Below are 27,030 nucleotides of genomic sequence, written 5' to 3'. Positions count from 1 at the left end.
TCCTGTGGCGGGCCGGGCGCAGATTTAAGGAGGAGTCCGTAATTTGCTTTTTAATGATCATGATCTTTTCCTCAAAGAAGTTCATGAATTTATCACTGCTGAAGTGAAAGCCATCTTCTCTTGGGGAATGCTGCTTTTTAGTTAGCTTTGCGACACTATCAAAAATAAATTTTGTCTTGTTCTTATTTTCCTCAATTAAGTTGGAAAAATAGGATGATCGAGCAGCAGTGAGGGCTATTCGATACTGCACGGTACGGTCTTTCCGAGCTAGTCGGAAGACTTCCAGTTTGTTGTAGCGCCATTTCCGTTCCAATTTTCTAGAAGCTTGCTTCAGGGCTCGGGAGTTTTCTGTATACTAAGGAGCTACTTTCTTATGACAAATGTTTTTGGTTTTTATGTGTGCGACTGTATCTAGGGTATTGCGCAAGGTTAAGTTGAGTTCCTCAGTTAGGTGGTTAACCTGTCTAGGATCAGCGTGGCGCTAGCGGCACACCCCCCCCCCCCCCCCCCCCCCCACTGAAAAACCAGTGCCGCGAAATTCAAAAAAAATATTTTTTTTAAATATTTAACTTTCACACATTAAAGTCCAATACAGCTAATGAAAGACACAGATCTTGTGAATCCAGTCAACATTTCCGATTTTTAAAATGTTTTACAGGGAAGACACAATATGTAAAGATGTACATCTATTACCTAAAAACACATTAGCATAATCCACCATCTTTTATTTGTCCACCAACACCAGTAGCCATCACCAATTCGGCTAAACTAAGATATTTATAGCCCCTAACCAACAAAAAAACTCATTAGATGACAGTCTGATAACATATTTATGGTATGGGATAGGTTTTGTTAGAAAAAAGTGCATATTTCAGGTAGATGGCATAGTTTACAATTGCACCCACCATCACAAATGGAGTAGAATAATTACAATGAGCAACGTGTTTACCTAACTACTAATCATCAAACATTTCGTAAAAATACACAGCATACACGAATCGAAAGACACAGAAAATCTGAAATATTGTCTGTATTCACAGGATCTAAGTGTCTTACAGCGAAAACACAATAAATCGTTATATTAGCTTAGCACATAGCAATTAGCAGCCCAGCATTGATTCTAGCCAAAGTGAGCGATAAAAGTCAACATCGCCAAAAGATATTAATTTTTTCACTAACCTTCTCAGAATTCTTCCGATGACACTCCTGTAACATCACATTACAACATGCATATACAGTTTGATCGAAAATGTTTATATTTAGCCACCAAAATCATGGTTAGACAATGTGAAATGTAGACAAGCTGGTAAAGAAAATGTCCTTGCGCCACTTAGACAGTGATCTACTCTTATACATAAATACTCATAAACGTGACTAAAAAATATAGGGTGGACAGGGATTGATAGACAATTTAATTCTTAATACAATTGCGTTATTACATTTTTTAATTTATCCTTACTTTTCAATACAGTTTGCGCCAAGCGAAGCTACGTCAAAAAACATGGCGTCCTAAGCCACTAAAATGTTTCGACAGAAACACGATTTATCATAATAAAAATGTCCTACCTTGAGCTGTTCTTCCATCAGTATCTTGGGCAAAGGATCCTTTCTTGGGAGAAATCGTCTTTTGGTGGAAAGCTGTCCTCTTGCCATGTGGAAATGTCAACTGCGTTCGGGATGAACTGAAAAGCGTGCCCAACTTTTCACATCGTTGCAAAAATAAATGTCCCAAAATCGCACTAAACGGATATAAATTGCTATAAAACGCTTTAAATTAACTACCTTATGATGTTTTTAACTCCTATAACGAGTGAAAAGATGACCGGAGAAATATAACAGGCTAAACTAACGCTTGGAACAGGTGCGCGCCGGTGTCCTCTAGGCTCATGACGCAGCTCCCAAAGAATGACTAGCTTCAGGGTTTTTTCATTTGTAGGGCCTGTGAACGCGCAATCGACCCCGTTGGAATCGTCATCACGTAAAGGCATCCAGGGGAAGACGTAAGAAGTGTCCGTATAGTCATAGCAACGACAGTGCCCTTTTAACTGACTTCAGAAGAGTGGCCAACATTTCTCAAATCTGACTCCATGTCAGGGAAATTGCTGTAGAATGGGCTCTGTTCCACTTAGAGACACAATTTCAACTCCTATAGAAACTATAGACTGTTTTCTATCCAATAATAGTAATAATATGCATATTGTACGATCAAGGATTTTGTGGGAAGCCGTTTAAAAAATTAGCCAAATTAGCATAAATAGTCTAAACAGCGCCCCCATCCCCAACAGGTTAACTGATTTTTGTGCTCTGACGTCCTTGGGTAGGCGGAGGGAGTCTGGAAGGGCATCTAGGAATCTTTGGGTTGTCTGAGAATTTATAGCACGACATTTGATGATCCTTGGTTGGGGTCTGAGCAGATTATTTGTTGTGAGTACAAACGTAATAAAATGGTGGTCCGATAGTCCAGGATTATGAGGAAAAACATTAAGATCCACAACATTTATTCCACGGGACAAACTAGGGTCCGGAGACATTTAGGACAAAACCCACTGAGTCGATGATGGCTCCGAAAGCCTTTTGGAGTCGGTCTGTGGACTTTTCCATGTGAATATTAAAGTTACCAAAAATGTGAACATTATCTGCCATGACTACAAGGTCCGATAGGAATTCAGGGAACTCAGTGAGGAACGCTGTATATGGCCCAGGAGGTCTGTAAACAGTAGCGAAAAAAAGTGATTGAGTAGGCTGCATCGATTTCATGACTAGAAGCTCTAAAGACAAAAACGTCTTTTTTTTTGTTGGTAAATTGAAATTTGCTATCATAAATGTTAGCAACACCTCCGCCTTTGCGGGATGTGCGGGGGATATGGTAACTAGTGTAACCAGGAGGTGAGGCCTCATTTAACACAGTAAATTCATTAGGCTTAAGCCATGTTTCAGTCAGGCCAATCACATCAAGATTATGATCAGTGATTAGTTCATTGACTATAACTGCCTTGGAAGTGAGGGATCTAACATTAAGTAGCCCTATTTTGAGGTGTGAGGTATCACAATCTCTTTCAATAATGGCAGGAATGGAGGAGGTCTTTATTCCAGTGAGATTGCTAAGGCGAACACCGCCATGTTTAGTTTTGCCCAACCTAGGTCGAGGCACAGACACGGTCTCAATGGGGATAGCTGAGCTGACTACACTGACTGTGCTAGTGGCTAGCAGCTGCCTGTCCTGCACCCTATTTCATTGTGGATCTAGGGGAGTTAGAGCCCTGTCTATGTTCATAGATAAGATGAGAGCACCCCTCCAGCTAGAATGGAGTCCGGCACTCCTCAACATCCAGGCTTGGTCCTGTTTGTGGGTGAGTCCCAGAAAGAGGGCCAATTATCTACAAATTCTATCTTTTGGGAGGGGCAGAAAACAGTTATCAACCAGCGATTGAGTTGAGACTGCTGTAGAGCTCATCACTCCTCCTAACTGGGAGGGGGCCAGAGACAATTACTCGATGCCGACACATCTTTCTAGCTGATTTACATGCTTAAGCTATGTTGCGCTTGGTGACCTCTGACTGTTTCATCCTAACATCGTCGGTGCCGACGTGGATAACAATATCCCTATACTCTCTACACTCACCAGTTTTAGCTTTAGCCAGCACCATCTTCAGATTAGCCTTAACGTCGGTAGCCCTGCCCCCTGGTAAACAGTGTAAGATCACTGGATGATTCGTTTTAAGTCTAATACTGCGGGTAATGGAGTCGCCAATGACTAAGCTAATGGTGGGAGGCTTCGGCATCTCAGACCCCGTAACGGGAGGAGTAGAGACCAGAGAAGGCTTGGTCTCTGACTCCGACTCGCTGCTTAATGGGGAGAACCGGTTGAAAGTTTGTCGGCTGAATGAGCGACACTGGATGAGCATTCCTACAGCATTTCCCTCCAGAAGCCATGAGCAAGTTGTTCGGCTGCGGGGACTGTGCGAGGGGATTTGTACTACTATCTGTACTTACTGGTGGCACAGACGCTGTTTCATCCTTTCCTACACTGAAATTACCCTTGCCTAACGATTGCGTCTGAAGCTGGGCTTGCAGCACCGATTTGGCCGCTTTTTTAATTTTAATTTTAATTTTTTACATCTTTATTTAACTAGGCAAGTCAGTTAAGAACACATTCTTATTTTCAATGATGGCCTAGGAACGGTGGTTTAACTGCCTCGTTCAGGGGCAGAACGACAGATTTTGACCTTGTCAGCTCGGGGGATTCAATCTTGCAACCTTACAGTTAACTAGTCCAACGCTCTAACTACCTGATTACATTGCACTCCACGAGGAGCCTGCCTGTTACGCTAATGCAGTAGAAGCCAAGGTAAGTTGCTAGCTAGCATTAAACTTATCTTATAAAAAACACTCAATCAATCATAATCACTAGTTAACTACACATGGTTGATGATATTACTAGTTTATCTAGCGTGTCCTGCGTTGCATATAATCGATGCGGTGCGTATCGTTGCTCCAATTTGTACCTAACCATAAACATCAATGCCTTTCTTAAAATCAATACACAGAAGTATATTTTTTTTAAATAATCTTTTAGCTAAAATATATTTAGCCAAAAGAAATCCAGGTTAGCAGGCAATATTAACCAGGTGAAATTGTGTCACTTCTCTTGCGTTCATTGCACGCAGAGTCAGTGTATATGCAACAGTTTGGGCCGTCTAATTTGCCAGAATTTTATGTAATTATGACATAACATTGAAGGTTGTGCAATGTAACAGGAATATTTAGACTTATGGATGCCACCCGTTAGATCAAATACGGAACGGTTCCGTATTTCATTGAAAGAATAAAGTCTTTTTTTCGAGATGATAGTTTCCGGATTAGACCATATTAATGACCTAAGGCTCGTATTTCTGTGTGTTATTATGTTATAACTAAGTCTATGATTTGATAGAGCAGTCTGACTGAGCGGTGGTAGGCAGCAGCAGGCTCGTAAGCATTCATTCAAACAGCACTTTCCTGCGTTTTGCCAGAAGCTCTTCGCTGTGCTTCAAGCCTATCAACTCCCGAGATTAGGCTGGTGTAACCGATGTGAAATGGCTAGCTAGTTAGCGGGGTGCGCGCTAATAGCGTTTCAAACGTCACTCGCTCTGAGACTTGGAGTTGTTATTCCCCTTGCTCTGCATAGGTAACGCTGCTTCGAGGGTGGCTGTTGTCGTTGTGTTCCTGGTTCGAGCCCAGGTAGGAGCGAGGAGAGGGATGGAAGCTATACTGTTACACTGGCAATACTAAAGTGCCTATAAGAACATCCAATAGTCGAAGGTTAATGAAATACAAATGGTATAGAGAGAAATGGTCCTATAATTCCTATAATAACTACAACCTAAAACTTCTTACCTGGGAATATTGAAGACTCGTGTTAATAAAAGGAACCACCAGCTTTCATATGTTCTCATGTTCTGAGCAAGGAACTTAAACGTTAGCTTTCTTACATGGTACATTGCACTTTTACATTCTTCTCCAGCACTTTGTTTTTCATTATTTAAACCAAATTGAACATGTTTCATTATTTATTTGAGGCTAAATTGATTGTATTGATGTATTATATTAATTTAAAAATAAGTGTTCATTTAGTATTTTTATAATTGTCATTATTACAACAAAAAAAGAAAATCGACCGATTAATCGTTATCGGGTTTTTGGGCCCTCCAATAATCGGTATCGGCGTTGAAAAATCATAATCGGTCGACCCTTAGCTTCGGCTGGTGGAGGTCCTGACAAACCACGTCCAGATAAAGCGTCCGGAGTGAAAAAGTTGAATGAAAAAAAAGTATTCTGAGGGAAAAACTAAAAATATAAACGGTAATTAAAAGTAAAAACCGTCAGGTAGCAAAGTAAGGTTAGCAACAAAACGCACAGCAGCACGTAAACAGGTCTGCAAGTTGTGACTGGAATGAGTTTTTCCCCACAAGGGCTTTATTACATACAGAAATACTCCTCAGTTTCATCAGTTGTCTGGGTGGTTGGTCTCAGACGATCCCGCAGGTGAAGAAGCCGGATGTGGAGGTCGTGTGCTGGCGTGGTTACACGTTGGAGGCGGCTTATGGTAATTTTAACGTTCATTTATCTGGCAACAGCTGGGGTGAACATTCCTGACATCAGCATGCCATTTGCACACTACCTCAACTTGAGACATCTGTGGCATTGTGTTGTGACAAAACTGCACATTTTAGTGGCCTTTTATTGTCCCTAGCACAAGGTGCACCTGTGTAATGATCATGCTGTTTAATCAGCTTCTTGATATGCTACACCTGTCAGGTGGATGGATTATATTGGCAAAGAGAAATAATCTTTTTAACTGCACTGCCACCGTTTAACCTGTTATTGATCACTTCCCTCGCCAATCCCGTTAGCGGGATCGATTTGACAACATCCAGTGAAATTGCAGAGCGCCAAATTCGAACTACAGAAAAATCAATATTCAAGATTCATGAAAATATAAGTATAATACTTCAAAATAAACCTTAACTTCTTGTTATTCCAGCTGCAGTGTCAGATTTCAAAAAGGCTTTACGGCGAAAGCAGACCGTGCGATTATCTGAGGACAGCACCCTGCATACAGACACATGAAAATCATTTTCAACTAGGCAGGTGGCGACACAAAAGTCAGAAATATCAAAAAATATAAATATAATATAAATGGCTTACCTTTGAAGATCTTCTTCTGTTGGCACTCCAAAATGTCCCAGAAACATCACAAATTGTCCTTTTGTTCGATAATGTCCTTCTTTATATCCCCAAAATGTCAATTTATTTGGCGCGTTTGATTCAAAATTCACCAGTTCCAACTCGCCCAACATGACTACAAAGTATCTAATAAGTTACTTGTAAACTTGGTCCAAACATTTCAAACAACGTTCCTAATCCAACCTCCGGTATCCTAAAACGTAAATAATCTATACAATTTAAGACTGGATAAACTGTTTCCAATAGCGGATAAAAACGTGAAGTGCGTTCCAGTTCACGCGCACCAAACAGTAGAATCCATCTGGAGTGACACTTACAAAGAACAGCCGTACTTCCTCATTTCTCAAAAGAAAAACATCAACCAATTTCTAAAGACTGTTGACATCTAGTGGAAGCCGTAGGAACTGCAACCAGGTTCCTTTTAAATAGGGCTTTCAGTATTTTCCATTGGTTTTCTATTATGACCTCATTTTTTTTCTTCCCTGGATGGTTTGTCCTCGGGGTTTCGCCTGCCAAATCAGTTCTGTTATACTCACAGACACTATTTTAACAGTTTTAGAAACGTTTGAGGGTTTTCTATCCAAATCTACCAGTTATATGCATATTCTAGCTTCTGAGTAATAGGCAGTTTACTTTGGCCACGCTTTTCATCCGGACGTGAAAATACTGCCCCCTATCCCTAAGAGCATTCTTAGCAACTTTCTGCTGGAGATGAAATTTAGAAATATATTACCTTTTAAAAATAAAATCCCCAATTTCGTGGTATCCAATTGGTAGTTAGTCTTGTCTCATCGCGGCAACTACCGTACGGACTCGGGAGAGGTGAAGGTCAAGAGCCGTGCATCCTCCGAAACCCAACCAAGCCACCCTGCTTCTTGACACAATTAACCCGGAAGCCAGGCACACCAATGTGTCAGAGGAAACACCGTACACCTGCGACCGTGTCAGTGTATACTGCGCCCGGCGTGCCACAGGCGTCGCTAGTGCGCGATGGGACAAGGACATCCCTGCCGACCAAACCCTCCCCTAACCTGGATGACCCCGGAGACAATTGTGCGCCGTCCCTTGGGTCTCTCGGTCGCGGCCGGCTGCGACAGAGCCTGGACTCAAACCCAGAATCTCTAGTGGCACAGCTAGCACTCTGATGCAGTGCTTTAGACCACTGTGCACTCAGGAGGCCTGAAATGTATATTTTCTAACATGCTTTATGAAAACAGTAGAACATTCATTGAATTTGGCTGTGTTTAATTTTATTGTAGGCTACTTTTTCTTTATTAAGCCACTCAGTGTTTTTATTCAAACCAAAACATTTTGAACCCCTTTTTTCTCTGCAATTTTCTATCTTGACTCATCGCTTCAACTCCCAACGAGCTCGGGAGAGGCGAAGGTGGAGCCATGCGTCCTCCAGAACATGACCCGCTCCTTAACACCCGCCAGCTTAACCCGGAAGCCAGCCGCATCAATGTGTCGGAGGAGTCGCTAGAGTGCAATGAGCCAAATAAAGCCCCATCTGCCAAACCTTCCCGGACGATGCCGGGCCAATTGTGCGCAATCCTTTGGGGCCATGGCCGGTTGTGGCACAACCTGGGAATTAAATAAATGTCTGTAGTAACGACTCTAGCACTGCGATGCAGTGCCTTTAGACCGCTGCGCCACTAGGGAGACCAAAATATATTTGTTTTTAATGAAGATCCGAATGTGTGTGCTCTGCTGTCTTGTATAGAATTGCCTCTTGGTTTCTGTAAATTTTTTATTCCCTCTCCTTAGGCTATGAGGCCCACAATCCTTGTGGAATTTTATTCGATGTAACTCCTATCAGGAAGGGCTGAGACCTTTGACATGACGCTAAGCGCAGCTCTGCATTTCCGTCAGTGTCTGAAACTGACTGATGTTTGTTTTCATAGCTGAGCCCTGTTGAGGAAACGCTTGAGTACACAGGAGATCTCTTGAACCCTGTCTGTGTTTACACTTTTGCCGTATTCCGAGGTGAATGGGAGCTGATATGGTTGTAAAGGCCTTTGCTTTGTCACAAAGGTTGCGTTTTCACTAATTTATATTTTGACCAATAAGGTCAGCTCTGAAAAATATCTAATGTGAAAAGATCTGATGTGATTGGTTAAAAGACCAATTAGTGGAAAACATAATTGGGCTGCCTGTAAACCTAGTCACACACTTCTGCCCTAAAATATATTTGTTCACAAGGATTTCTTGGTGCAAGTGCAAAAACAAAGCACATCATTGTAAGTACTATTACCATGCCAGGATTTTAGGTTGTCTTGTAAGTGCAAATTGAGTGAAACGGAAATGTATTGTTAACAGGTGATTAAGATGATTAAGCTCTGGTATATCTCAACACTCCTGGGACAGTGGTAACCACCTCATTAGATACTAGATGACAATTTTGCTTCACGTTTAAACACCCATTCCCCCCCCCCCCGTTTGTCTTTAAATATTATTTAAAAATCATAAAATTCCACGTCAATTCATAATGCAGAGCCGGGCAAATAAGTTTTATCTACCGCAGTCATATACCCTTGAAAGTGCCTCGGGTACGGCATGTGTTTTATGTCTAAGGGTAACTACAGATTTTTAAATGCCGACACGAAACCTTCTCTGGAGATGGTTTCGAAGCGCCATTGAATGGGCATTTTACTTGTTTGTAAAAGAAGGCCGCTTCTGAAGCGGGACCGATGTCCATCACTAGGCGACCAGAACTGTCAATCAAATAATCTTGATCTACCTACGCGCAGCCTGCCTGCCTGCCCGCAGACCACGCCTAAAAAAGTACTTTGAAGGTCGTGAGATAATATTTAGTTGAAAGAAAACACATCTTCTGTTAGGAATTGACTCCTATGATTCAGTATTTTTGGAATGGAGGAGACTGATTTAGTTCTGTACTTCTGAGAAGACAAACACTCGCATCTTTCCTAGCAAGTTTGCAAAGGACTGAGGGAGAGGGGAGAGGCACAGTATAAGCAGGTCGGCCACTAGGCAGACAGTTTGAACCGTGCATTAGGGCTGTCTATCGGCAATCAAAATCTGTATCTCGCAATGGAATGCTGTATTTTGCAATTTATTGGCTTGCAATGTCTCGCAACTGTCACAAACCGGCTCGAAGTCCGTAACAAAAAGGGAGACAACGTGGAGATTAGGAATAACAAAAATATATTTATTAACTGAGGTAACGTAAATACAATTAACAATGGTATGTGTAATCAGTAGTGCACGTGAGTGGTTGCGTGCATAAATGTGTTGAAAAGTGCCAAAGCAAACAAACAAACGGCCACACAAATGCCACAACCAAAATCGAACAGTGTGTCTGCATGGAGAGAGTCTCCTCAATGAATGGAGAAGAGGTGTATTTATCCTGGGACACACCCGGGCCCAGGTGTGTCCCATGTCGCTGACGACCCTCCCAGCTCCTCCCGCCGAACATCCTAATAAGTAAAACAAGAGCAAAGAGAAAGAATACGGCAGACCGAGTGGGAGGGTCGTCACACAACTTCAGTAAAACAGGGCCTATCATCAATGAATAGGCTAGGATATTCTACATGCAACAGACCAGACTGAACACACTCTCGCATCATTTGCGACGAAAAAGTGCAGGCGAGCCAGCTTCACTGTGATTTAAATTGTGGGGGGATGATGTTTTCTTAACGTTAAGGATCCCATTTTTGTTTAAACATTCACACCCCTAATACTAGGTGTCATGACAGACCAACCAGTGAAATCTCAGAGGGGGAGAGAATACGAGAGAGAGTGTCCACCTAAAATAACAATGGTGCTTCTGTCTTCCCCCAGGGAGCCGTGCCTATGTGCTCCTGTCACTCAGCCAGCAGGACGGTATTGAGCAGCACATGGACTTTGACAATCGCTACACCCTCCTGGAGCTGTTTGCAGAGACCACTTCCTCTGAGGAGCATGGCATCTCTTTTGAGGGAATCCACCTCCCTCAGGTAACTACCAAATCACATTCTATGTCTATGTACAGTATTTTTTCTTACCGATGTGTTCCTACATGTACCTCTAGATCAGGGCTCGCCAACCCTGTTCCTGGAGAGTTACCGCCCTATAGGTTTTCACTCCAACCCTATTCCTGGAAAGCTACCGCCCTGTAGGTTTTCACTCCAACCGAATCTAGCGCACTTGATTTTAATAATTAGCTGATTGATAAGCTGAATCCGGTTAATTACAACTGGAGTTGGAGCGAAAACCTACAGGAGGGTAGCTCTCCAGGAACTGGGTTGGAGAACCCTGTCCTAGATCAAACCAGTAAATTACCTATCGCTAAGATGTAAGGTGACGTTTCCCGTGTGCTCCAGATCCCAGGGAAGCTACTGTTCTCCCTGGTGAAGCGGTACCTGTGTGTGACGTCCCTGATGGACAAGCTCAACACGGCAGGGGTGGAGTCAAGCTCTGAGCGGCAAGACGCAGCAGGCTCCTCCTCAGGGGCAGGCCACCAGCCAGAGAACCTACGTGTCCAGCGAGAGTTTGAGTTCACCATGGCCATGGCTAACCTCATCTCTGAGCTGGTTCACGTCATGGGCTGGGACCACAACCGGCAACCGCCACAGTCCAGCAGCCTAGCCCATGGCAGGGCCTGCGGGGAGGACCAGGAGGACGTGACGCCCCGCCGCATGCTGCGCTCCATCTTCCAGCCCCGCTTCTCTGCCTCTGCATTTCCTGTCTTTACCACCTCAAGCATTCCAGCCACCACACCACCCAAGAAGAAGACCGGCAGCGACTTCAGGACACGCACAGACTTTGCCAGCCGCTCTGCTTACGTGGAGTACGTGCAGGACAACCTGAAGAGCGGCATGTTGGTCCGTATGCTGGAGGACTATGAGGAAGTCAGCGCTGGTGATGAGGGGGACTTCCGCTACAGTAATGACGGCTCGCCACCAGTGCAGGTACAAAACATCACACCTTGTATCAGCACACAGCTGGCTCCTGAGATCTGATTAAGGGTTTAGAGTGATGACGGAGTTACAAAAACTTTATTAACAATATCAGATCAGATTTGCTTCAATGTGATTGGCTTATTGCTATCTGCTTCTTTTTGTGGGCACAGGTGTACTGGAACTCCCTATCTCGGACCTATTGGGTGCACTGGCACATGGTTGAGATCATGGCCGCTGGCACCAGTGGACAGGGTGAGAAAGACGCCCAGGAGAAAGCCTCCTCCCTGACTGAGACCATCAAGCTCACGGCTGGTAAGAGGGGGTCACCTGCACCCACAGAATCGCACTTAAGTAAGTGACTTTCAACAGTAACGTGGCTCCGAAAGCATCAAGGCACATGAACTTTGAGCCCTAATGCACTTGCAGGTTATTCTGTAAACTCAACAAAATGCCCAAATACTGTTTTATTAGAGACGGTCTAATATTGTTGGTGTTGTGCTCCCTTGTATGTAGTGAGTCAGACGTTCTTCTCCAAGCCTCCTGGCGGTCTGTACTCGTTGCCTTACCTGGCTGAGGGGCTGCATGCTGATGGCGCCACCCTGAGCCGAGCTGAGTGGTGGGAAGTGCTCTTCTTCATCAAGAAGCTGGAACCAAAGCAACAGCAGGAGATCAACAACATCCTGCGTCAGAGCCTGGATGAACAGGCAAGTGCCCATCACTCCATCCTCCCCTCTGGCTTCAAATCCCTCACTCTCTAATCTAATCATTCGTCCTGCTCTTTTCATGACTCTCAGCCCCCATGGAAGTTGACCGTAGATTTCATGTTTTTTGACTTGCCTCTCTCTGCTTTGTCAGATGTCAGACGCAGACGAGGCCACTCTTATCCGGCTGTCGGTGCCAGGCGAGGTGGCCCGTAAGCTGCTCCACTACCTGAAGCAGACCCTGCAGAACTCGTGTCTGTGGGACCTGCTGTGCTCCCACTCCTTCTCTAAACACTACATGCGGCGCGGTGGGGGAGGCCTGGAGGATGACGAGCTGCTGCCCGACGGCTGCCCGGGCTCCTCTGGCCTGGGAGAAGGACAGGGCACCTCTTCATCTGCTGGCACTGCTTCCTCCTCCTCTGTCATGGGCTCATTTTCTAAGAAGCCTAAGAAGGAGAGTCCTACAGACTATATCTCTGACACCGAGTCTGAATTGCCCATGGAAGAGTCTAATTACTCAGAAGACCTGGAGGAGAAGATGAAAGGTGTGGCAGTCAGTGTGTTTGAGCTTTGTTTGTTTTTTCAGTTGGAAAACTACCTCTAGCTGTAGCCAACACCATTTTTTCTAGAGAAAGACAAGTGAAACCATTTTTGTTGTTGTAGCAAAACATTTTGCATTGTGAAAATGAAAACAAGTGTTTATTTGACAAATTCAGGTAGATCCCTCCCAATTTCAGTCCATTTGCTTCCGTTTGGTTCCTAGTGAAAACACCCCAGGATACAGGATGATTTGGATCATGACAGCCATTCTTACTCTAACATGCTTTGCCTTGTGTTTTCACCACCAGTGTTCAACAACTCCAAGGTGCAGGGCAAGAAGACGGCCCTGGAGAAGCTTGGGGAGGTGGTGGACATCATGAAGAAGAGTGGCTCAGATCCAGTCCAGCAGCTGGCTGGGATCAAGTTTATCACCAAGGTCCTAGAGGACGAGGGGCCTCAGGAAAGGAGCACCCTCAGGACAGACGCTGTCCAGACCATTCGGTAAGGCTGCTGCCTGCACACTTCCTCTATAGGGTCACATTTGACATTTGTGTCCTCCCAACATGATCTTTGACTTTTCTCTGCCCCCCACCCCCAGGGATAAAGTCCTGAAGCTTGTGGTCGACATGCTGAGTGGGCAGCCCAAGGAGAATGTGGTCAGCACCCTGCGTCTCACCCGCACCCTCATGGTCAAGTATGAGTGGAGGGTCTCCTTTGCCACGGAGGGGGGCGTTAAAGCCATCCTCACTTGTATGCAGGAATACCCCACTGTCCCACAGATCCAGCAAGTTGCTCTGGCGGTGAGTTCTCAATCACTTTGTTGTGAGTTGTTTTTACTCCCGGCAGTTATGTAATCTAGCTAGATTTCTTACGCAGTTTTAGGGGATGACAAGTAATGAGAACTCTGTAAAGGAGAAGCTTTCTATCATGTTTCTGTCCACGATTGGTTTCTTTCCTCCGCTCTAGACTCTGATGGTCATCACAGGCGCAAGTAAGTATAACCTTAGCAGCATGAGCAGCTGTTGTCTTCCTCTTTCTGAGTCTGGCACACCTATGATGCTCGGAGTCTTTGCCAGTATTGGCTCTGCCACCCCCGAGGGCTCCAAGGGACTGCTGGCTGCCATCCCTGCTGCCATTGAACTGATGCTCAACACATCTGGGTATGTCATTTGCACCTCGACCGGCTCTCAAAGGGAATGTTAACATGCCCAACTCCTATGATGAGACTGCTTTTGTAACAGTAGAGGTTAAGGGATATCTGCTCTCTCTTCTACCAGGTGTATGTTGTCGGTAAGGAACGGTCTGTTGGTGATCATCATGCTGATCTCTAGTAGTAAGAACCTGGCGGAGCAGCTGGTGGCCTGTGATGTCAGCACCGTGCTCAAGAAGTGCCTCGCGGCCTCGCGGCCAGAGAAATGGCTGGCCATCATCGCCCTCAACCACATCTCCATGGACCACAAGCTGGAGAAAAAAGGTGCGATTTCACTGCTCATCTGAACACACTCATCAATAAGTGCGGAGTTCCGGTTATATATAGGCGTTCCTAGCTGGCTAGTTGCACATGAGCTTTTTCTGCCACGCCTCTTGTATTACTATGACGGTTCCTTCTAACAAAAAATAACAAAGAAAATATGACATCCCGTTCTTGTGGGCTTATGTCCCAATGTGGACAACAGGGTTTTTTCGGGATCAAAATTGGGTTTAGGTGTTGGTTGTGGTGGGGGCATGGCCATTTTAGAGGCTCTCCTGTTGGCCACAGTAAAACAATTTTGCTGTTTTAAAGCCAATTTCATGCAATTATACACATTTTGCCATGAGACAGAAATTTGATGTAAAATACAATTTCCTGCAATTCTACACCTTGCCATGGGGCTGAGAGGAAAATGTGCAGTTTTAAAGCAAATTTCCTGCAATTCTACACTTTTTGCCATGGCTATCAGAGTGACTCAAACATTAAAGCAAAATCAATGGGGGCCCCATGCCATGACAAAAATACTAGAATTTGGGATTCTCCCTGACTGTCTAGCTTTTATTTTGGTGATTGTTAGTTCTTAAAGATCTTATGAAAAAAAATATATATAGGTCCATTTATCTTTGTACAGTCGTGGCCAAAAGTTTTGAGAATGACACAAATATTAATTTCCACAAAGTTTACTGCTTCAGTGTCTTTAGATCTTCTTATCAGATGTTACTATAGAATACTGAAGTATAATTACAAGCATTTCATACGTGTCAAAGGCTTTTATTGACAATTACATGAAGTTGATGCAAAGAGTCAATATTTGCAATGTTGACCCTTCTTTTTCAAGACCTCTGCAATCCGCCCTGGCATGCTGTCAATTAACTTCTGGGCCACATCTGGACTGATGGCAGCCCATTCTTGCATAATCAATGCTTGGAGTTTGTCAGAATTTGTGGGTTTTTGTTTGTCCACCCGCCTCTTGAGGATTGACCACAAGTTCTCAATGGGATTAAGGTCTGGGGAGTTTCCTGGCCATGGACCCAAAATATCGATGTTTTGTTCCCCGAGCCACTTAGTTATCACTTTTGCCTTATGGCAAGGTGCTCCATCATGCTGGAAAAGGCATTGTTCGTCACCAAACTGTTCCTGGATGGTTGGGAGAAGTTGCTCTCGGAGGATGTGTTGGTACCATTCTTTATTCATGGCTGTGTTCTTAGGCAAAATTGTGAGTGGGCCCACTCCCTTGGCTGTGAAGCGACCCCACACATGAATGGTCTCAGGATGCTTTACTGTTGGCATGACAAAGGACTGATGGTAGCGCTCACCTTGTCTTCTCCGGACAAGCTTTTTTCCGGATGCCCCAAACAATCGGAAAGGGGATTCATCAGAGAAAATGACATTACCCCAGTCCTCAGCAGTCCAATCCCTGTACTTTTTGCAGAATATCAGTCTGTCCCTGATGTTTTTCCTGGAGAGAAGTGGCTTCTTGGCTGCCCTTCTTGACACCAGGCCATCTTCCAAAAGTCTTCGCCTCACTGTGCGTGCAGATGCACTCACACCTGCCTGCTGCCATTCCTGAGCAAGCTCTGTACTGGTGGTGCCCCGATCCCGCAGATGAATCAACTTTAGGAGACGGTCCTGGCGCTTGCTGGACTTTCTTGTGCGCCCTGAAGCCTTCTTTACAACAATTGAACCGCTCTCCCTGAAGTTCTTGATGATCCGATAAATGGTTGATTTAGGTGCAATCTTACTGGCAGCAATATCCTTGCCTGTGAAGCCCTTTTTGTGCAAAGCAATGATGACGGCACGTGTTTCCTTGCAGGTAACCATGGTTGACAGAGGAAGAACAATGATTCCAAGCACCACTCTCCTTTTGAAACTTCCAGTCTGTTTTTCGAACTCCATCAGCATGACAGAGTGATCTCCAGCCTTGTCCTCGTCAATACTCACACCTCTGTTAACGAGAGAATCGTTGACAGCTGGTCTGTTTGTGGCAGGGCTGAAATGTTTTTTTTTGTGGATTCAGTTCATTTGCATGGCAAAGAGGGAATTTGCAATTTATTTCAATTCATCTTATCACTCTTCATAATTGATATCATACAAACTGAGGCAGCAGACTTTGTGAAAATTAATATTTGTGTTATTCTCAACTTTTGGCCATGGCTGTACATACTTTAAGTTTACACTGAATGTTTTTCCATTATTTTCTATTTTCATAAGTTATTTGTGGCCCATAAAAACACTTAGGCGGGCCGCCCAATACTTTTCTATGCACAACCCTGGACAAAGAGGATTCTGTAAGTTCTGTTCTGAATATGTCCCCTCAGAGTTGATGGAGGAGTTGGACTTCAAGGATGCAGAGCTAAAGATGCTGGTGGTGAGCCTGAAGGAGATGACAGCCAACAAGGAGGTGATCCTGACTCTGGAGCAGCTGCTGTGTGACAACTCCTCCCAGTTAGAGGAGGAGCGCAACCAGGTGACCCGTAGCCGAGAGACCTACCAGGACCTGGTGCGCCTCATGGACCAGCACCGGGCCGACCGGGCCACACAACTCTCCATCCTCAGGTGAGACGGAGCTTTTTCGAAACTGTAACATGAAAAGTGCACCCTGGGAAGTGAAATGCAATCTGGGAATTGTAGTATGCTGTGTGAAATCTATTGTATTTCTATGGTGTGTAGACTATTGCAATATACAAGCTTTAGAAATGAGCTTGTGTTTTTGTCATTTTGGAACTATTTAATTCATTAAATTATTTAGCAATAATTAATCATAGGTCTATGTTATTTGACCCAATATTATGGCCATAGATTAGCAAATTAACCCTGACATGTATCAAATTACATTTTTCAAAGTTTAGATGTAATTGTAAAATTGTGTTTTGTCTGCTCTGAGTCTCTATGGTTTTGCGTAAGGAAATTAAAGGTATTCTTCTGTTCTTTAATATGGTGTTTTATTTTTGAAAGAAATTGAGTATATACTGGACAAAAGTATAATCGCAACATGTAAAGTGTTGGTCCCATGTTTCATGAGGTGAAAAAAAGTCCTATACATTGTTATTATGCACAGAAAGCTTATTTCTTTCAAATTTTCAGCACAAATGTGTTTAGTTCCCTGTTAGGGAGCATTTCTCCTTTGCCAAGATAATCCATCCACTTTACAGGTGTGGCATGTCAAGAAGCTGATTAAACAAGCATGATCATTACACAGGTGCACCTTGTCCTGGGGACAATAAAAGGCCACTTTAAAATGTGCAGTTTTGTCACAGAACATAATACCACAGATGTCTCAAGTTTTGAGGAAGCGTGCAATTGGCATGCGGACTGCAGGAATGTCCACCAGAGATGTTGACAGAGAATTGAACATTGATTTCTCTACCGTAACGTCGCTTTAGAGAATTTGACAGTACGTCCAACCTGCCTCTCAACCACAGACCACGTGTACCCATGCCAGCCCAGGACCTTGACATCCGGCTTTTACACCTGTGGGATTGTCTGAGGGGGGAGTTCTGAGGAGTATTTCTGTCTGCAATAAAGCCCTTTTGTGGCAAACTCATTCTTATTGGCTGGGCCTGGATCTCTACCCTTGGCTGTGCCCCTGCCTAGTCATGTAAAATCCATAGATTAGTGCCTAATGAATTTATTTAAATTGACTGATTTACTTAGTGAAATCTTTGAAATTGTTGTTTTATTTTGTTTCAGTATAGAATATAAATTATTTGATTTGCTCTACCAGTTATCAACATATTGTTCAATGTTTTAAAAAACTAAAGCCTAGTGGTTATTCTTTGACTAACTACAACGCTTTCTTTTTTCATTTTTTTTCATAGTATTGTTTCGGTATCAAGTATCATGATGCTTAACCTGGTATCGTTATCGATGTAAAATATCTGGTATCGTGACAAAACACTAACTACAGGGTTTACTTGTTGGAATGCCATGTCAGTGCCTAGATCCTGTCATCAATACTGTGTAATGAACCTCAAAGGGCAGTAGGTTATGTACAGTGCCTACCGAAAGTATTCAGACCCCTTTTCCACACTTTGTTACCTTAAAGCCTTATTCAAAAATGGATTTAAAAAAATGAAACCTCACCAATCTACACACAATGACAAAGCAAAAACAGGTTTTCAGAAATGTTTGCAAATGTATAAAAAAAAAAAAAAACATTTACATAAGTATTCAGACCCTTTACTCAGTACTTTGTTGAAGCAGTGATTACAGCCTCAAGTCTTCTTACGTATGACGCTACAAGCTTGGCACACCTTTATTTGGGGAGTTTCTCCCATTCTTCTCTGCAGATCCTCAAGCTCTATCAGGTTGGATTGGGAGCGTTACTACACAGCTATTTCTCGATCTTTCCATAGATGTTAGATCGGGTTCAAGTCCGGGCTCTGGCTGGGCCACTCAAGGACATTCGGACACTTGTCCCGAAACCCTTCCTGCGTTGTTGGCTGTGTGCTTAGGGTTGTCTTCCTGTTGAAAAGTGAACCTTCGCCCCAGTCTGAGGTCCTGAGCTCTCTGGAGCAGGTTTTCATAAAGGATCTCTCTGTACTTTGCTCTGCTCATCTTTACCTCAATCCTGACTAGTCTCCTAGTCCCTGCATCTGAAAACATCCCCACAGCATGATGCTGCCACCGCCATGCTTCACCGTAAGGATGATGCCAGGTTTCCTCCAGACGTGACTTTGGCATTCAGGCCAAAGAGTTCAATCTTGGTTTCGTCAGACCAGAGAATCTTATTTCTCATGGTCTGAGAGTCTTTAGGTGCCTTCTGGCAAACTCGAAGCGGGTTGTCATGTGCCTTTTACTGAGTGACTTCTGGCTGGCCACTCTATCATAAAGTCCTGATTGGTGGTGTGCTGCAGAGATGGTTGTCCTTCTGGAAGGTTCTTCCCTCTCCACAGAGGAATTCTAGAGCTCTGTCAGTGACCATCAGGTCTTTTTTCGTCACCTCCCTGACCAAAAGCCCTTCTCCCCTGATTGCTCAGTTTGGCTGGGCATCTAGCTCTAGGAATTGGCTTGGTGGTTCCAAACTTCTTCCATTTAAGAATGATGGAGGCCACTGTTTTTTTGGGGACCTTCCCCAGATCTGTGCCCCGACACAATCCTGTCTTGGAGTTCTATGGACAATTCCTTCGACCTCATTGCTTGGTTTTTGCTCTAATATGCACTGTCAACTGTGGGACCTTTTTATAGACCGGTGTGTGTGTGTGTGTGCCATTCCAAATCATGTCCAGTCAATTGAATTTACCATAAGTGGACTCCAATCTAGTTGTAGAAACATCTGAAGGATGATAAATGGAAACAGGATACACCTGAGCTCAATTTTGAGTCTCATAGCAAAGGGGCTGAATACTTATGTAAATAAGCAAAAAATAAAAAAATAATCATTGGCAAAAATGTCAATCTGTTTTCGCTTTGTCATTGTGTGTAGATTGCTTAAGAAATTATTTTATTTAATCAAATTTAGAATAATGCTGTAACGTAACAAAATGTGGAAAAACTCAAGGGGTCTGAATGCTTTCCGAATGGCACTGTATATATGCAATGCATGTATTGTGTCAGGTGGTTACAGTGACTTTATATTCTCTCCTGTAGAATATTGAACAAGGTCTTGGACAATTACCAGGAGGATCTGCTTCCATGGCATGAGAGCATAGAACCATGCTTGTCTTCTATGACCACATTCATTAATGACCGTGAGGTAGGAAAGATCTTCCCACATGTGGCTGATGGCACCTTAATTGAGGAGGACTGGCTCATAGTAATGGCTCAAATGGAATGGTATCAAACATATGGTTTCAATGTGTTTGATTTCAATCCATTCCAGCCATTATTTTGACCTGCCCTCACCAGCCTCCTGTGGATCCTCCATGATTATAAACGCATAGCTATAATCCTGTGTTTTCTATTTTAGCTAATGGTCATGACACAAGTTATTTTATTTTTTTCCCTAGGTTGTCCAGCAGCTCATCCGCTTCCTGTATCGCCTGGCCTCTCTGAACAAAGACTATGCCGTGGTGATGTGTCGTCTGGGCACAAAAGAAGCCCTGGTCAAGGCGCTGGACAAGCACAGTGTCAACCTGCTTATGGTCGCAGAGCTGCGGGACTTAATCACAGACTGTGATAAGTACGCCAGTCTCTACAAGAAAATGACCACCAGTGTTCTGGCTGGTTGCATACAGGTTTAGTACAAGTGCTACTATATAACTATTCAGCAGTTATATTTTCTCTCCACATAGTTTTTTTTTCACAGCTAAACCTATTCTTCAATATAAAATAATAATTACCTTGACATGGTCAAATAACTCAAGCATAGATTGGTAACTTTTGAGCAACTTGGTTAAAAAGAATGGCATCGATTCGCTATAGGTGGCGCTGTCATGATCACTCAAATCATCATATCCGCCACCCCGTTTGACCTAGTGACTTGAAACGTTGTGTTTAGTTGTCTTTCCTCATGCTGAACAAATTTGCTTCAAGGACCCATAAGGTCCATTAGTATAGATTTCCCTCCATCTTTGACATTTGCAAGATGTGATAACATGCTAAAATGTGCAGAAAAATACTTTAAAAATCTTCTTATGAACCATATAACCTAAAAACACAATTTGGGATGTAGGCCAGTTGATGTCGGAAGTTTACATACACTTAGGTTGGAGTCATTAAACTCGTTTTTCAACCACTCCACAAATTTCTTGTTAACAAACTATAGTTTTGGCAAGTCGTTAGGACATCTACTTTGTGCATGACACAAGTAATTTTTCCAACAATTGTTTACAGCCAGATTATTTAACTTATTTATTTAACACTGTATCACAATTCCCGTGGGTCAGAAGTTTACATACACTTAATTGACTGTGCCTTTTTAAACAGCTTGGAAAATTTCAGAAAAGGGTGTCATGGCTTTAGAAGCTTCTGTTAGGCTAATTGACATAATTTGAGTCAATTGGAGGTGTACCTGTGGATGTATTTCAAGGCCTACCTTCAAACTCACAGCCTCTTTGCTTGACATCATAGGAAAATCAAAAGAAATCAGCCAAGACCTCAGAAAAACAATTGTAGACCTCCACAAGTCTGGTTCATCTTTGGGAGCAGTTTCCAAACGTCTGAAGGTACCACGTTCATCTGTACAAACAATGGGACCACGCAGCTGTCATAACGCTCAGGAAGGAGACGCGTTCTGTCTCCTAGAGATGAACGTACTTTGGTGCAAAAAGTGCAAATCATTCCCAGAACAACAGCAAAGGACCTTGTGAAGATGTTGGAGGAAACGGGTACAAAAGTATCTGTATCCACAGTAAAACGAGTCCTATATCGACAAAACCTGAAAGGCCGCTCAGCAAGGAAGAAGCCACTGCTCCAAAACCGCCATAAAAAATCCAGACTACGGTTTGCAACTGCACATGGGGACAAAGATTGTACTTTTTGGAGAAATGTCCTCTGGTCTGAAGAAACAAAAATAGAACTGTTTGGCCATAATGACATTGTTATGTTTGGAGGAGAAAGGGGGAGGTTTGCAAGCTGAAGAACCACATCCCAACTTTGAAGCAAGGGGGTGGCAGCATCATGTTGTGGGGTGCTTTGCTGCAAGAGGGACTGGTGCACTTCACAAAATAGATGGCATCATGAGGCAGGAAAATGATGTGGATATATTGAAGCAGCATCTCAAGACAACAGAAGGAAGTTAAAGCTCGCAAATGGGTGTTCCAAATGGACAATGACCCCAAGCATACTTCAAAAGTTGTGGCAAAATGGCTTAAGGACAACAAAGTCAAGGTATTGGAGTGGCCATCACAAAGCCCTGACCTCAATTCTATAGAAAATGTGTGGGCAGAACTGAAAAAGCGTGTGCGAGCAAGGTGGCCTACAAACCTGACTCAGTTACACACGCTCTGTCAGGAAGAAGGGGCCAAAATTCACCCAACTTATTGTGGGAAGCTTGTGGAAGGCTACCCAAAACGTTTGACCCAAGTTAAACAATTTTAAAGGCAATGCTACCAAATACTAATTGAGTATGTAAACTTCTGACCCACTGGGAATGTGATGAAATAAATAAAAGCTGAAATAAATCATTTTCTCTACTATTTTTCTGACATTTCACATTCTTAAAATAAAGTGGTGATCCTAACTGACCTAAAACAGGGAATTTTTACTAGGATTAAATGTCAGGAGTTGTGAAACTGAGCTTAAATGTATTTGTTTAAGGTGTATGTAAACTTCTGACTTCAACTGTATATGTTTTAACTTAGCTAATGGATTGGTCAAAAGATGGCTGGCAGATTATAGACTAATCAAAAATCTGGTTTTACTTGTCCATTTAAATCACTGGAAATCCACTTCACGGTGGCCTATCAACTTCAATCGCTATCATGGATGTCTCTAAGATGAACCACACTGAATCTGGAAGAAAACTATGAACTCATTCTTTGCATATGTAACGCTAATGCTCAATCATCTGCAAACGTCTTCATGAACCATATCAGATTCACTCCAGATGTTGTATTTAGACTCATGAATGAACATAAAGGATGATAGTTCGTACATGATCGTGCTGGCTTTGTTATCCAAATGATCTTGTGTCCTTTGTCATCCTGTGAACTCTGTTCATTGCTGCTCGCTGCTATATTTTTACTTGTGGTTTTTAGAAGTGTGACTTCAATAGGGATGTCACATTTTGGCTTGCAAGTGTCATGCCACTCTGTTGCTAATAGCTCATTTGTAATCCGTGCTGTCCTTTCTAACCAAATACAGATGGTTTTGGGCCAAATAGAGGAGCATCGGCGAAGCCACCAGCCAATCAACATCCCCTTCTTTGACGTCTTTCTGCACAATCTGTGCCAAGGTATATTTACTTTTAGCTGATTCAAAGCACAGCTCTAATACCAGACACGCAAAGAAATTGTGCCAAAATCAGGGCTCCAAACTAACATTTCCCCTAACTTTTTCAGTAGGTGGCACCATCCCATGATTTTGATTGCACCCCAAAAAAAGTACTTATCTTTTAAAGTAATTCTAAAGTAATCCACAATGCTTTATTAAGTGTAATACACCTGCATTGCTTGCTGTTTGGGGTTTTAGGCTGGGTTTCTGTACATCACTTTGAATTATCAGCTGATGTAAGAAGGGCTATATAAATACATTTGATTTGATTAATAGACCACTGAGAAGGTATTCAATAAATAAATTAATCCAGTGATTATCAAATCAAAATCGAATCATTTTATTGGTCGCTTACACACATTTTGCAGATTTTATTGCAGGTGCAGCGATATGCTTATGTTTCTATTTATGTTAAGGGCGGCAGGTAGCCTAGTGGTTAGAGCGTTGGGCCAGTTACTGAATGCTTCCTAGATTGAATCCCAGAGCTGACAAGGTAAAAAATCTGTCGTTCTGCCCCTGAACAAGGTAGTTAACCCACTGTTCCTAGGCCGTCATTGAAAATAAGAATTTGTTCTTAACTGACTTGCCTGGTAAAATAAAAAAAGAACATCGATAACATTCAAATGTTAGCCATTTCTGAGACTCATTTAGATAATTCATTTGATGATACAGCAGTAGCAATACAAGGATATAACATCTATAGAAGAGACAAACGCTTATGCGGGAGGTGTTGCTGTATATATTCAGAGCCATATGCTTGTCATGCTTAGAGAAGATCTTATCTGAAGTGTTATTGAAGTGTTGTGGTTGCTGGTTCACTTGGCACATCTGAAGCCTTTTTCTTTTGGGGTGTTGCTATAAGCCACCAAGTGCTAACAGTCAGTATCTCAATAATATGTGTGAAATGTTTGATAGTGTTTGATGTAAATAGATGTCTACTTTCTTGGGGACCTGAATATTGACTGGTTTTCATCAAGCTGTGCACTCAATAGGAAGCTTCTCACTGTAACCAGTGCCTGTAATCTGGTTCAGGTTATTAATCAACCTACTGTACCAGGGTGTTTACAAACACTACAGGGTCAAGATTATCCACATGTATCGATCACATTTTTACTAATACTGTAGAACTTTGATCTAAAGCTGTATCCGTACCCATTGGATGCAGTGATCACAATATTGTGGCTATATCCAGGAAAGCCAAAGTTCCAAAAGCTGGGCCTAAAATAGTATATAAGAGATCATACAAAAGATTTTGCTCTGACTCTTATGTGGATGATGTAAAAAATATTTGTTGGTCTAGTTTGATTAATTCTTATGGCTGCAATCCCGGTAACGGGATGATATGACAACAGCCAGTGATAGTGCAGAGCGCCAAATTCAAAACAACAGAGATCTCATAATTAAAATTCCTCAGACATACATGTGTCTTATACCATTTTAAAGGTAATATTGTTGTTAATCCCACCAAAGTGTCCGATTTTCAAATATGCTTTTCAGGGAAAGCACCACAAACGATTATGTTAGGTCACCATCAAGCCACAGCCATTTTTCCAGCCAAAGATAGCAGTCACAAAAAGCAGAAATAGAGAAAATGAATCACTAACCTTTGATGATCTTCATCAAATGACACTCATAGGACTTCATGTTACACAATACATGTATGTTTTGTTTGATAAAGTTCATATTTATATAAAAAAATCTGAGTTTACATTGGCGTGTTACGTTCACTAGTTCCAAAAACATCCAGTGATAGTGCATAGCCACATCTATTCAACAGAAATACTCATCATAAATGTAGATGATAATACAAGTTATACACATGGAATTATAGATATACCTCTTAATCTTTACGGAAAAAGCAAACCATGCAATAATCTGAGACGGCGCTCAGAACTATAGTCAAATTAGCCGCCATGTTGGAGTCAACAGAAACCAGAAATTACATGATAAATATTCCCTTTGATGATCTTCATCAGAATGCACTCCCAGGAATCCCAGGTCCACAATAAATGCTTGATTTGTTCGATAATGTCCGTTATTTATGTCCAATTAGCTACTTTGGTTAGCGCGTTTGGTAAACAATTCCAAAGTCACAAAGCGCGTTCACTAAAACGTGACGAAATGTCCAAAAGTTCCGTAACAGTCAGTAGAAGCATGTCAAACGATGTATTGAATCAATCTTTTAGAATGTTAACATACATCTTGAATAACGTTCCAACCGGAGAATTACATTGACTTCAGATGAGCGGTGGAACGGAGGTCCTCATGTGAACGCGCATGGTGAAAGCATGGTCACCTCATGGCAGTGGTGACTAATTATCCTCTCATCCGGCCCCCCTTCACAGTAGAGTCATCAGACAAAGTTCTACAGACTGTTGACATCTAGTGGAAGCCGTAGGAAGTAAAAACTCATCCATATCTCGCTGGGATTTCAATGGGAGCTTGGTTGAAAATCCACCAGCCTCAGAATTTCCACTTCCTGTTTGGATTTTTCCTCAGGGTTTTGCCTGCTATATGAGTTCTGTTATACTCACAGACATAATTCAAACAGTTTTAGAAACTTCAGAGTGTTTTCTATCCAATACTAATAATGATATGCATATATTAGCAACTATGACTGAGGAGCAGGCCGTTTACTCAGGGCACCTCTGTGCACCTTTCATCCAAGCTACTCAATACTGCCCCTGCAGCCATAAAAAGTTAATAAGGAGCATCCAGATGCTGCATTTGATGAATTTATGAAATTGCATCTTCCAATTATTGATAAACATGCACCTGTTAGAAAACTGACTGTTAGAACTGTTAAGGCTCCATGGATTGAGGAATTGAAAAACTGTATGGTTGAAAGAGATCGTGGAACAGAAGGTGTGGCTATAAAGTCTGGCTTACTGAAAGTTGAGAAATTATGTGACTAAACTCAAATCTTAAAATAAAATAAAAAATGAAGCCAAGATCAATGATATAAAGAATGATTGAGATAAAAGTACTTTAAATTAAGTTATGGGCAGAAAGACAAATTCAACTCCATCTTTTATCGAATCAGATCACAAAACCATTTGATCTTGCCAATTATTTTAATGATTACTTAATTGGCAAAGTGGGCAAACTTAGGCAGGAAATGCCAACAATGAACAGTGAGCCATCGTATTCATGCATAAAAAAAACTATAATGAAAGAAAAGCATTGCAAGTTTGAATTTTGTGAAGTTATTTTGGGAGAGGTGGAAAAATGTATCGATCAATAATGACAAACCTGGCATTGACAACTTAGATGGAAAGCTACTGAGGATGGTAGCTGACTCTATAGCCACTCCTATCTGTCATATCTTTAATCTGAGCCTAGAGGAAAATATTTGTCCTCAGGCCTGGAGGGAAGCCAAAGTAATTCCGCTACCCAAGAGTGCTAAAGCAGCATTTTACTGGTTCTAACAGCAGACCTATCAGCTTGCTGCCAGCTCTTAGCAAACTGTTGGAAAAAATGTGTTTGACCAAATACAATGCTATTTCTCTGTAAACATATCAACAACAGACACTCAGCATGCTTATAGAGAAGGGCACTCAACATGTACTGCACAGACACAAATGACTGATTTTTGAAAGAAATTGATAAGAAGATTGTGGGAGCTGTACTGTTAGATTTCAGTGCAGACCTTTGATATCATTGACCATAACCTGTTGAAAAAAACTTGGCTTTTCAAGCTTCTCTAATGTCAAACATGAAACGTGTAGTGTAAGCTGCATCTGGTCCAGAACAGAGTTACACGTCTTGCTCTTCATTGTAATCAGAGGGCTGATATAAATAATATGCATGCCAGTCT

At 42.5% G+C, this 27,030-nt stretch overlaps 1 protein-coding gene across 4 annotated transcripts in view; it reads left to right on the top strand.

Annotated features, from left to right (window-relative positions):
* LOC129836227 (cullin-9-like) overlaps positions 1 to 27,030 on the top strand; it is a 77,271-nt gene that overhangs the window by 7,325 nt on the left and 42,916 nt on the right. For 2 of the 4 annotated variants that reach the window (XM_055902101.1, XM_055902099.1), the window contains exons 3-15: positions 10,528 to 10,682; positions 11,049 to 11,636; positions 11,798 to 11,939; positions 12,141 to 12,331; positions 12,483 to 12,873; positions 13,177 to 13,369; positions 13,467 to 13,668; positions 13,835 to 14,028; positions 14,146 to 14,342; positions 16,658 to 16,895; positions 19,929 to 20,034; positions 20,288 to 20,515; positions 23,085 to 23,175. In XM_055902101.1, coding sequence (XP_055758076.1) covers positions 10,528 to 10,682; positions 11,049 to 11,636; positions 11,798 to 11,939; positions 12,141 to 12,331; positions 12,483 to 12,873; positions 13,177 to 13,369; positions 13,467 to 13,668; positions 13,835 to 14,028; positions 14,146 to 14,342; positions 16,658 to 16,895; positions 19,929 to 20,034; positions 20,288 to 20,515; positions 23,085 to 23,175 — 2,916 coding nt within the window. Of the gene's footprint in view, positions 1 to 10,527; positions 10,683 to 11,048; positions 11,637 to 11,797; positions 11,979 to 12,140; positions 12,332 to 12,482; positions 12,874 to 13,176; positions 13,370 to 13,466; positions 13,669 to 13,834; positions 14,029 to 14,145; positions 14,343 to 16,657; positions 16,896 to 19,928; positions 20,035 to 20,287; positions 20,516 to 23,084; positions 23,176 to 27,030 lie in introns of all 4 variants that reach the window. The other 2 variants (XM_055902098.1, XM_055902100.1) reach the window with 1 other exon arrangement.

The sequence above is a fragment of the Salvelinus fontinalis genome, chromosome 37, assembly GCF_029448725.1.
Source record: "Salvelinus fontinalis isolate EN_2023a chromosome 37, ASM2944872v1, whole genome shotgun sequence".
Lineage (NCBI taxonomy): Eukaryota > Metazoa > Chordata > Actinopteri > Salmoniformes > Salmonidae > Salvelinus > Salvelinus fontinalis.
Note: the sequence above shows the minus strand (reverse complement) of the source record. Positions and strands in the feature narration are given on the sequence as shown.